General features: G+C 43.4%; 1 protein-coding gene across 1 annotated transcript; it reads left to right on the top strand.

Annotated features, from left to right (window-relative positions):
- Positions 1-131: 131 nt before the first annotated feature.
- On the top strand, positions 132-12,777 carry LOC110978418 (scavenger receptor cysteine-rich domain superfamily protein-like). The gene is made up of 8 exons (XM_022233413.2): positions 132-1,912; positions 3,953-4,174; positions 5,122-5,196; positions 7,477-7,794; positions 8,215-8,421; positions 9,683-9,736; positions 10,797-10,905; positions 11,459-12,777. Exons 1-8 carry the CDS (start codon positions 1,825-1,827, stop codon positions 11,673-11,675), a joined length of 1,290 nt encoding a protein of 429 aa, XP_022089105.2. The 5' UTR covers positions 132-1,824; the 3' UTR covers positions 11,676-12,777.
- Positions 12,778-12,808: the final 31 nt, after the last annotated feature.

The following is a 12,808-nucleotide window of genomic DNA, read 5'->3' as shown; positions in this document are numbered from 1 at the left end:
TAGTGCCATTGATATTGCTATTGTCTTATTGGTCAGCATTTTTAAATATTATTGGTGCATCTTTCAATCATGAACTATACTGGCCTTAGTGCTTTGTATCAACAGAGGGCGCTGACACAAACCTCATTGCCTTATTTCAAGGCCAATAGGTTAAGTTACCGAGCTGTTGAAGTGACCTTTCACCAGCTTAATGACCCGTACGTTTTGCCCGCTCGACACTGACGCCTGATATTTCCAATCGGAAATGCCATAATGTCTCTTTAGTCGTGCCTAAGGGGAAACTTGAATCAAAAACTAAAAAAAAGTAAAATTGATGTCGGTTCCAAGCTACCTATTAAATACTTCCGTATAAGGTTTATAGCAACATTAACTTAAGACAGAATTACTGGTGCTTTATGTTTTTGGGAATTAATGGTTCGTTTCATTGTGGTTTCATACTGATCTCTATACTAATCTCTGCTAATACATGTAAAACGATTGCACCTGACGACAAATTGATAACTTAGGCAGTTTCTAGCACAGCACATTCATTCAGTGGGCAGTTCTGAGATTTTGTTTTCATGGAATGCCAAGTTTTTACCTACCCTCTACCCTTCAGCAATGATCGGCATATTTGTCCAGGGGAGGAAAAGGAACCACACCGTGACCCTTGACCTTTTCTGAATGGAAATCCCTCCCTAGAAAAGTTTTCTGTAACCCCTCTTCTCAAGCGTTCCCCCACCGGTTTCCTTACATTTTGACAGAGATGCACAGCCTATTCCATCCCCTCTTCACATTTAACTCCGACCGAGCTGGAGAAGATCCATCAATCCTGTTTGTCCCCTCCAATCTGTATACAAGTCGTTGTACTAAACGTTATTTGATGTGATATTAATATGCTTTTGACACATTTCAATGGTATTCTGACATTTCTGGACCCACCGCACTGTAGCACGGTGTCATGATTAAGGCGTTCCATGACTCGGCCAAGAGCCCAGCTTTGCACGTACAGGTTATGGTCATGCTTCAATAACGTAAAGACTTGATATCTGTAATGCAGTCATTTTGCTGACGAGTTCCGAGATTGAAGAAACAGAGATATCTCTTAATGTGGCTGACTAGAGTCACAGTCTGCCGTAATACACGGATCTCTTCAATGTGTGATGTCATCAGGAGGCTAGCTCGCGGATATTATAACATTTCAGACCTGGAACAGGAGACACGCCGACTTGGACGCATTTCCACTCTGCGTTCTGCCGAGGCAGGCTGTACTGCACTGTGTGACGCCACAGGGGCTTGCTTGCATCTTGAAAAACAGACTTGTTTCGAGACTACAGTGGTAACCTGCTCTGTGGATCTCGGTCCGGGGTGTCTGAGCCCAACCTTAGGGTAATCTGTTGCGTAAATGAGTTACTCAAACTGTACCGGAACTGCTGAATAAAACACAATTGGCCAGGCGGATGTTGTAGGACGCTGCAGCCTACCATGCAAATTATATTTAGCCTCTAATCATGGTGGTAGTCATAGCTGGACCAATGTAGGATACAGTCAGATAGGATGTGCTCTCTAAATCTGCTTAGCTTCACAAGGCTGGAATGAACTCTTGGCCCACTTAAAAGACAGGTGTTTTTTCAATCGAGGAAAGCCCAACGCCCTAATCGTTAGAGATTTCTTTTCATGAGTGGAAATTTTACGCTGGTGGCTTTGGGAAACTACGGTATGCGTCTACGTTGTGGATTTTCCACCTCTTGAGGTTTTGTTTTTGTCGCGTCGACCGCTGGAGAAGCCAGTTTTCAAGCCCGAAGAGGCTGAGGGTTTCTTCATTGAAAGTGCGGTGGCTTCAGAATGGATGTATGGTGGTCGGTCATTTCGTGGACGCTAGTGATTGTTAGTGCAAGACAATTTTTGATTGCTAGAACGCAGATGATTGGAGGTAAGCATCATTCTTTATTATTTATAAACTATTTAAAACTGCTTTTAAAATCAAACAAAAAGGTCATTAATTCCTACACAAAGGATCTTGTTGACCACAGAAGTGGCTTAGTGTAAGTTTCTGGTATCTATCGTTTGTACTGAGATGTCGAACTGTCTGTAGGTATTAGATCTGATTAGGAAGAATGGATTGATTTCAGTTTTTGTATCGGGATGTTTAAGCGGGAAACTCACTTTCTCAAAACATGATTGTCGCATCACCTGTACAGAAATGAAGAGTTGCCTCAGCGACAAGGCCCGAGGGACTGGGGAAATCGTTAGGCGACAGGATTGGTCTTGCAACAACTTACTCCTCAACTACTAAAACAGGGAACTATGAAAATCACAAGAGCCATTCAAAGAATGGCCACTAAGTCTGCACAGAAAAACGACATTTCGACATTACACCTCGCCCATAGGCAATAAAGAGGGACCACGCCCCTGGCCTGACCTATTCGATTAACACCCATCCACATACGTCAATGTCTGACCCGGTAGCCATGGCGAGCAATCTTGTTAGGCGGCATGACACAAGCCCGTCCCTCAATAAACGGCGGGGGCGATTCAACTGAGGGTCTAAGTCAGTGCCAAGTTTATCAATTGTGAAAGATTTCAAAAGCAAAAGACTCCTTTGCATTCTCGCAGATGGGACGTTAGTACTTCGCCTCAGTGTATTTCTCTTGAAGACATGCAAACGGTTTAGATCGTGGTTATGTCTTCGAAGACGCAATTACAACCTTGAAAAATATCTTTCATATGATTCAAACTTATTACCCCATTCTCAAACAATGTCTTAAGTTTATGCCTGTGTGACATTGCTGTTAAAGATCAGAAGATCGAAAAGCAAATCCCTCGCGATATAGTACGGGATCCATATTTTTATTAGACCCATCTATTCCAGCAACTTTAAGAATCGTTTCTTTTGGGATAGTTTGGTACTCTATTTGTGAGTAGCGACCCATAGCTGGGTACCTTCCTATGAGTTGAGAGTTTCTGCGTCTTGCCAAGTCTTGCATGCCTGCCTTTGCCTTGGCCATGTGCCGTGAATATGACGCACAGTTTCCACCGGAGATTCTCGGATTGACACCCAATCTTTTTTTATCTTCAACTGAGACAAGTTGCATTGCTAGGGACCGGGCAATTTTCAATATTTTGCGCAATCAGTTATCATGTCGATTAATTAGATCCAAAGTAAGGAGAGGGGACTTTTAAGATAATTTAGGACTTTAATAGTGTGCTCAATTTTCCAAATAACGTCATGAGGCACGATTCTGGACCAAATTCTTGCGTGAGACTCATTTTGTTGAAGTAATCAATTCACTAAAAGGTTAATGTGGGAAACTTTGTGAACAGCTTTTTTAGTTAAAGGTTCTCTTTTTAACAGGGAATGGAACGTGGAACTGGGTACTTGCTTGTTTGCTTTTGTTTGCTTCGAGACGGATCATGTTTCATGATATAAATATTCACGTGACCTTTACGGCTTGACTCGTGATGACATTTTGCTCATGACACTTATATAGGAAATTCGCTAAATGGTGAAGAAACTTTCTAGGAAGTGGCAACTTAAAAAAGGCATCCAAAATAGAAAGGTTAATACGCCAAGCATATCAGAAACGAAGTTACTGCACTTAATCCATAGTTTCTCAATTTCTAAAAATACAAAACCGTAAAGAGAACTTTCAGATCATGTATTAGCTTTAAGTAAAATGGTCCCAGCCGCCGCGCGGCCGGGCCCTGGCCGGCCTTCACTCTCGTTGTACCTCGGGGCTTCGCCTGGCGGCACCCCGGCTCGCCCAGTGTCTATTGCAAAGTTACATTCAGCGAGACCTATGTCCTGGTCTACCAATCAAAAGGACTTTGTTAGTAATAAGATGACGTTTGACTAATGCTCACGAAAGATAAAAGCAAAATTAGATGTAGTCACGTGGCGCGTTCCTCAGTGGCTGGTAATCATCATATACCGCGATGATTAAGCCTTCAGGTCTTCACTGGTTTACCGCAGATCTCCGTCTGGCTGACGGACCCGCGCCCAACGCGGGTCGTGTGGAGTTCTACTTGGGCTTCCGCGGCTGGTACTCGACCTGTGATGCTAGCTGGAGTATCGACGACGCCATTGTGGTCTGCCGACAGCTGGGATTTCCAGGGGCCGCCTTGGCTCGCAATAACAACCATTACAGGGGTGGGGCCGGGGTTCCTTTGGCCCGTGATTGGGAGTGCACAGGTGGTAAGACCATTTGGATCCCAATTTGTGGGCGGGGAAAGGGGATCCTAGTGTCCTTGCACGGATTATTCAGCGGAAGCTTATTAAAACAATATTGTTTCCTGTGACCAATACGAGCTGGGAATAGCTGAACCTAGTTTTTAAAAATTGAGGAGAAAGTGTACCTGTTTTACCACTTCAAGATCGATTAAATGGTTTATAAATCAATGAGTCGTTCCGTTAGTCAGTCACACTGCTTAAAAAATGAAAGTGCATCTGTGATGGATGCCTGTTGGTGGACCGCGATATGGTACGCAATTGGAAATCTCGGTGGAATGAGGTTAGAACACTTTAGCATAATAAACTACTTAACCAAATAACAAATTGGGACAAAAGAGGGAAATTTCACGACTTGAGAACTACACTAGTTCTTGTGAACTCAGCACTTTGTTTTATAAAGAGGGCAATTAAGATGATTTTCTCATCTGAAATACCTATTACCTTTTGGCTCTAAGCCGTAGGGTCCTAGACGTGAAATCGTTTGGAAGCAAACCAGCCAATCTTTGAACAGCTTTCATAAAGGTTCATATTACTCATTTCCTCTCGGCTGAGGCCATTGGTCCAGGCATGATTAGCTGCCCAGGGAGCCGATAAGTGGAATAAAGGCGATGCTGTGCATGTTTAACAGAGGCGAGATTCGTCTTCACGTATAAGAAGTACTGGTTACGTTTTCAAACACTTGGAAGAGCACAATTTTGTGGCTTTTGAAAATATTTTGGCGCTCTATTGAATTAATATTTGCCCGACAAAGCTGAACTTAACGAAGCAGACATGAAAGAGGTTTGCACTCTTCTATAAGTACGGGCTTATTCAGAGATCTGGCTGGAAAAGGGCATGATTAATCGCGACCAACTACCTCTCTTATTGAAAAAGTCTCATCATTTGTCGTTATTGCTCATTTGTTTTACCAGATGAAAAACGTTTGCAGGATTGTAAGTTCACTCCAAAACAACGTTGCCTTGATACTGTTGGGGTCGTCTGCCAAGGTGAGTTTGAAATTGTATGTATTGATGTTAACTTGTAATCAGGCTCCCTTGAAAGACTTTCTGAGACAGCTGCTAGTCTTTTAGATGTTCTTAAAATATCATGACAGAGTTTTAAATTTAGACAAAAACTTCGAGAGTTATCTGAATAATAAAACTAAGTGTCGACCCAAGATTTTTTCCTCCTGTTGAGAAATGTTGCCCAACAAATGATCTTTCGCACTACATGTATATTGCAACATTCAGTAAGTCTTTTTAGACACCGGAGGTCTGAGGGCTAGTGTATGAGTGGCAACCATGGCGTTTTCTCACGTGGTTGAGCAGAGTACATCAAACGCACGGATGAATGAGTCATGTTTAAGTGACGCGAATTGAGGAACAGAGCCAGAGCGAGTATGATTCATAACGCTGAAAGAAAGTGATTTTATTATCATTATATAAGATACAAAACAATGGAGTTTCATTGACACTGGGTATTGCAAAGAAAGCGGTCTAATGGCTCGCATCATTGCCCCTGCGTCTGACAAAATGTACCTTTTGGGTTACTTTGTGGCATTTTCGGCCATGTGTGGTCATATTGCTTGTTTTGTCGCACCAAGCTGCCTATTTGGCGTCGTAAGACATGTTTTGTTGAGTATCGTGAGAATGCTGCATCACCAAGTGTCGTTACATTGCATAGGGTCAGTGTCGTCAAAGTGCTGCCTTAGTGTCGTCAAATTGTCGTTTCAGTGTCGTCAAATTGTCGGTTTAGCGTCGTCACATTGCCGGTCCCGTGTCATCACGTACTGCCGGTCTAGTGTCCTTACATTGCCGATTAAGATTTGTCGCATTGCCGGTTAACAGTCGTCAAATTACCGGCTGTGTTTCGTCAATTGCCGGCTGTGTTTCGTCAATTGCCGGCTCTGTTTCGTCATTTTCCGGGTGTGTTTCGTCAATTGCCGGCTGTGTATCGTCACATTATCGGCCCGGTTTCGCCTCATTACGAGCTCCGTTTTTTGAGACGTCAAATTGCCGTTTTTCGAGTCAGTGCATTGCTGGCTAGGTGTTGTGGCCTTGCTGATCCTGAGCCCTCAATCTTCCCCACTTTCACTATTCCAGAAATGAACAGGGGATTGCAATTGGAACCCAAGTCGAGAATATTCACATTAACTACACAGATACAAATCCAGACATTTGTGCCAAATTTTCATACAGTTAATGACTACCGGTGTCCACGTCTATTACCGTGGTGATTAATAACTTCCGTTTTAAAACTGCTGATACACGATGTGAGAAAAGCTTAAAAGGTTCTTGGGCAATTGAATCATTTAATCACCAAAATATGGTTACTCTTTCGGGGAAAAGTAGTTCAAGTACGAAAATGAGCAATCGTTGCTTTTTAAGTAAGGTTTTCCGGGATCTCTGTCCTGCAAAAAGGATCTCACTGGACGTTTAACGGTCGACAGGTCATTGAACTCCCCTTACGTGTGCCACGTTGTCTTGTTTTTCTGCTAGCAAAGGTTTCATTTCTGTTCAAAAAAAGCTCGGTGCTAGATAAATAGAAAGCGTCAGATTTCATTTAGTGAGAAAGCAAGTAGGATAATGTGGCACAATTCCGCTTCACCCGACATAAACTCACGAAGACACCTGACATAAACGTACGCACAGTTTAATTAAAAATGTTGATGTCACAGCAGTTGATGTAACTACATTGGAAGGGACATGTGGAGCGATTTCAACCTGTTAAGCTCCTGTATGTTCGTCATGAGCTTACTCATACAACTTACACGGCATAAAAATCAAGAGCTTGTACACGTGTGGTTTTAATCGTTGAAGTGGGCCACGGCCGTGTTTACAGGAGTTTGTTTCTGCATTTAATCGGGGACCCTTGACAAAGGGTCCCCGATTGACAACTGTGTGCAAAACGTATGGGTGGTCTTCTAAAAAAGTTAAGGTACAAACAAAAGATAGGGGGTCCTCAGTTGCAGGCAAATACACACTTGTGGTGTGTGTTTGTGTAGACTTTTATGATATGAACGTGCCCGTACACGGATATTACTGCTCGTACTCAGAACATACATGTGCGTTATCGCTCCTACTTCAGCGCGATGAGCCCTGCATGCGTACTCGCACTCACTCCTAGATAAGACGTGTTTGAGTTCTAACACTCTTATCTGTATGCAGGTGTAAGACACTGCTCAGGGTGCTTTATTACTCGGAGATCCCCTCTGAGAGAGCAACTGTACCAGAGAGTAAAATTAACTTGATTCTTTCTCTTTCAATTGTGCGAATGCTCCTGAACAGCACCAGGATACCTAGGGTGCTACTCCGACCCAAGCGGCTCTTTCAACTCTCGCCTACGGGACGGCTTCGTCGCCTTGCCCAGCATGAATGTGTCGGCGTGTCGGGAACACTGCCGGAACAGTGGCTCGCTGCTGGCCGGTCTTAAGAACGGTAAAGAGTGTTACTGCGGGCGGTTCTACGGTGCCGTCCTGCCGGGCGATAAGCTGTCTGACCGGCAGTGTCAAATGCGATGCGCTGGCAACGAAGAGGAAGTGTGCGGTGGATCGAGATCTCAGCTTCGATCCGTGACTGCATTAGACACGATATCAGTGTTTGATGGTGAGTTGCACTCTGTTTTACTTCTTTTGCTTGGAAGAGTACAAAAAAACCCAAATTTATTTGATGGGCACACTCTCTCTTGGTTTGAAACCAGAATGAGTCCATACTTTTCGTGAATTGATTCAAGATGATTCTTTACACAGGACAGATACTAGATTAAAGTTCCCTTGCATGCTCCGAAGTGTCACATATACTGTTGGGTTTTGTTTCATGACTTGGTCTCTCTCTACCCTTTAGTGCCGTGAGCCTGTTTTTCTTGTTCTTTGCTTGGCTGGAGGCTTTGCTCATCTGCCTTGCTAAAGTACCCTGTTTATTTAAAATTCAAGATGCTTTCTGCCAACTTGCCTAGAGGATATTACTCGACAACAGATAAGTACCATTACCTCCATAACATGAATTTTTTTCTCGCTTGTTTTACAGTAAAACTAGGTCGGTGTGACCCGCCCACCCAGCTCGCTAATGGGCGTGTCCTTGGAAATGCGTATTCATATGGTGACGTCATCCACTTCGTGTGTGGGCAAGGCTACCAGCTGCGCAACGCGTCTGCGGCGTCGGCCCGCTGCGTCATGGTCCGAGACGGGACAGGAAGGACCGTGGGATGGGAACAACCGGTTCCCGCGTGCCAAGGTGATCACTTTGTCTGTAAAGTGGAGCGCCCGAAACAGGTGGTAGACTTGTCTGGTTGTTCCAAGCCTCGCTCTATTTTCAGTCGAGCAAGGGAAGTAAGAATCAAAATGTTAAAGCCCCTGCAGACATGAGACCTTTTAAGTTCAGACTAACTTGGGAGGTGGAGCTGCTGACATAATAATACTCTGGCTGCTGATGGACAACCTTGTAAGGAGAAGTAAAAGCGTTTAGGAAATTCATTTGGTGCAAACCGTTTGAGCCCCAAGCAGAGGGAGTTGCTTTTCGTGAAGTAATTTCTGTTCTTACACAGTTACACAGCAATTTAAACCAAACCTGAGCAAGAGACGAAAATCCAAAAAAAACAGCCTGAGCCACATCCAATCCACAGGTGTTTCTACCTGTGTGTTCTACTCTTCAAGAATATCCTCGCCCTTAAAGACCCTGTTCTCAAGAACATTTTTCAAACTAAGGAGAATGTGGTCGAGTCCTGTTTATTCAGCTCTCGATTTGACACCAACCAGCTGCGTGTTTACAAACTCTGGAACACCTTGAGACATAACATGGCACATTGGATTATCCACCATGCCCCAGGGATGATCAGGGGTCTCTCTAAAGTCCTACTAACACTAACAGTCTAGCGAGAAGATGGGTCGTCAACCCGTCATGTACAAGCCGAGCCCGAACACATGGCCCTGTGAACTCGAAGCTCCCCTGCGCCCCTCGCGGGCCGAAACCTGTCAAGTCTGGGTGCTGGGTTTCCGGGGCAGCCCTGGCAAACTCCATCGAAAGGCATACGGCAGGAACTGCGGTTGCTCCGTCACTTGACAACCGATGACCTGACTTTTTTGTTTGACTCTGATGTTAATCACTACATACAAACCAATCATTTATGCTATTGTCGTCACAGGATGCCTTCCTACCTAGTAACCATCACCCCAGTTGAAGAGTTTAAGGTTACTCCTATATCAGCCCCGCATCCAGGCCAGTTCTGTCGGATCTGCTCGGTCAAAAGTTCAGCTTTTGGTTACATTTCCTGCCTTTCTTATTTAGATATACCCATTTCCTTCACCCTTTGAAGTTTAAAAATCGAAAGCTCCACAGTTTCGGATATCAAAACCTTTGTGAATTTCCGGAGTATTATTGACGGCTGTTGGGTGTATTCTTCACATTTCAGCTGCTGGCATAATTGTCCTTATTTCTCTGCATTCCTTCGGTTGTAAATGCACTCACGGATGTTTTATGTACTCTCCTTTGTGAACAGTTGCGATTGACAGCAAAACTAGGATGACACAAGACGACAAGTTTACCGGATACGGTAAGACGTACGAGTTTTCTTTATGTTGTTTACAAGAGGACGTTTTTCAAACTTCTAGGAGGATAACTTCTATTTTTACCCCCCGACAAAAATACAACCCTTTCTGTTATGAATATAATCAGTTTAAAACAAGTAAGTCCCTTCCTTAAATGTCAGGCCAGCCGAATCCTAATCTTACCCAGTGCGCGTCTGCAGACAAGCACGATTCGTTACACCCACGCACCTGCTATAAACGTACACTTGGCACATCGCATCTACGATCCGAGTATACGAAAGGCGCCTTTCCATACGTGCGTCAACACTTGCGCCAAGCGTTGCGTATCCGTCAAAATCCCTCCCAGGGCGATTTTGACATTCGAACGCAACGCAAACGTGTATTATGTTAACGGAGTCGATTTTTGTGTTCGTGAAAAATGAAATGCATGGACGCATCGTGTACGCAACGCATCCAAAAAAGGTACATATGGAAAAGCCTTAATGCAAGCAAATCGTGTACGGGCAGTCGAGTGCGCACTGATTTGCATGCTTCAACAAGCCGTGCTGCGTAGCATACGGTTTCCGTGTCCGGGACACGTACGGGCCGAGTTAAAAGTGTAGCATGGCGGGCATAGGCTGATCGTATACGACATGCAAGACAAGAAAAATCATTTCAGGGGCTCGCCCACTTACATACGGTTGATTCCGGAGTGGTTTATGTTGACAAGTATACCCCACGCTTCATACTTTTCTCCAGACCTCTAGCTATGAAAATCTCGAAATGACGTCCTTAAAATTTCGGTTACGATTCATACATTTCAGCACTGACCTTATCTTCGATCAGAAACGCGCCCGGGCAATGACATAGGATTATTATGTGAATTGGAAATTGGCAAGTTGACAAATGGTACGCTAGAAATCCAAAGTGATGGTGATTTATGAGTGGGTATCTGAAGGTTTATGCAAGTTATTTTTCTGCACATTGAATTGTACTAATTGATATGACGATGTTTATTTATTGATGACACTTATGAATATTCATGTTTTAAATATCATGTTATTTCGAATTTCGTTATTTTTATAGAAACCATTCATCGCCAGCACACTCTTCTAGCTGTCCTTGCTTGTCTTGTAGCCATACTGACCACGGCCATTTTGTTCATTCTTGTCAAGCGCCGAATAGCGAGGAAAAGGTGAGACGGAAAAAGATGCCATGTACAATTGGCGTCAGTAGAGGGCGGTAAAACGTTCCTTCTGCCATAGCCACCCCCCCCTCAGAGAGTTTGTTCGAAAACTTTTCATCACGATATAGTAGTATACGTATTGTGCTGGAATAGAGTTCTTTTTTTTGAAATCCGAATGTTTTCCATACGCATTATCCACCTTGAGCAGAAGCACGCCTTCAGCGGTTGAAAAGAGCCATATTGGTGGGGGGGTGTTCATTTAATTGGTAGCTATGCGACTTCAACGCTTGCGTTTCATAATCGTTCGTGAACCAGCGATGCATAGTTACCACCAGAGGAGCCCCCGTTGTTTAGATAATAGCACCCTATGTTGGTCCAGGTCGGAGCCCGTAATAGAGTATTCCTGTATCTTTTCCCCATAATAGTCGTCATGTGGCATCAAACAGTAAAGACTCACGTGGATTAATGGATAGTCAGAATCTAGCCAAAACCGTATTAATCATCTTTGATGGACACTGTAACGCATTCAGTGATAATTTTCTGTCGTTTTTCCTCCTTCCAGGGCTACAAGGAGTAACCCAGACCCGCCTCCTTGTTATCAGGACTTGGTCATGGATTACGAGCCCATTATGGACCCAAAGACCGGTCACTACCCGGTTGACCGAGGTAGTTGCTACCAGACCCTTAAGCCGCCTGTACCGAACAGATCTCCCCGTTACGCCATCCGCGTCAACGTCCCAGGGCACATCAGCTATCCGCAAGAACTATGGAATCGCTGATTGGCGCTGGTCAAAGAGAAAGCAAACTGGTGACGTAACTATGATGTATGACAGCTGGTCTGCTCAGGTTGTTTTACCGAGTGATAAGGTGACTACATTTAAGATGACTGTTTGCTCATAAATATTATTTCTGGGTGAACTCTGTCCTTCCTATATTCCAGGTGCGTCAGTAGTTAATTAAAAATGACTGCATCGCAGGTTACTGCATCAAAATATATTGCATTGTCTTGAGGCTAAGACTGGACATGAAGTTCACATTTTAGACAAACCGAAGAATAGAATCATTCAGCCGGACTTTCCACTATTTTATATTTCACTTTAAAGCGATTTCTAGGTCAGCCGATGTCATTTCATGTGTATCTTGCTCAAAGCTGAATTTTCTGGCAAATAATTATAGCCATGTTTTCGAAACAGAAGTTCATTCAAGCCCTTGAAAACCCCCTAACGTTACTAGCAGAGAGTATGCTGAAGTCTTTTTTCTGTTTGAAAAATTTATAGTAAAAACTTTCCAAAAGTTTGTTACACTAAATGCATTTACGGGTTTTTATTGACATCTATATATAAGTTAGGTATTGAATGTTAAGTGTTTCCAATTATCGGTTGCGATATTTAAATGTTTTTATTCTTTTTCAAGTACAATTTCTTTACTTTTTCAGCATTGCACGCTTTTTGCGTCTTGTTTCAACTGGGTTACCCCTGGTAGTTGTAACAGCACCCAGCCCTGGGTGGTGCTCATTGAAAAGATTGAACGTAACAATATATCGTGAAAATCATGTAATGATTCGCACAATTCTTAGCAATAAGAAATGCCACCAAGGCCGAACAGTGAAAGTGGACACAAAGCCATTGTATGAAATCAACGCATGCGCACGAGACAGAGATGTCGAAGCCACGAACTAATATTAATCGATTTTTGTCTCTCTTTCATTACTTTTTTTATATTTGCACATTGACCTTAACATTGATTGTTATTTTCATCTGATGTACATTTTCAGCATAACGGAATTTATGGTTTCATTCTTAACGAATGCGTTACCTGTGTATAAGTGTAAGTTAAATTTGAAATAAACTTTTCATACCATCAAACCTTCAATGAGAGAAACCTATCCAGAGCAACTGTAGTCTCCTTGCTT

This window comes from Acanthaster planci, linkage group LG18, assembly GCF_054643075.1.
Source record: "Acanthaster planci isolate LZ-2023a linkage group LG18, COTS_SCS, whole genome shotgun sequence".
Classification (NCBI taxonomy): domain Eukaryota; kingdom Metazoa; phylum Echinodermata; class Asteroidea; order Valvatida; family Acanthasteridae; genus Acanthaster; species Acanthaster planci.
Note: the sequence above shows the minus strand (reverse complement) of the source record. Positions and strands in the feature narration are given on the sequence as shown.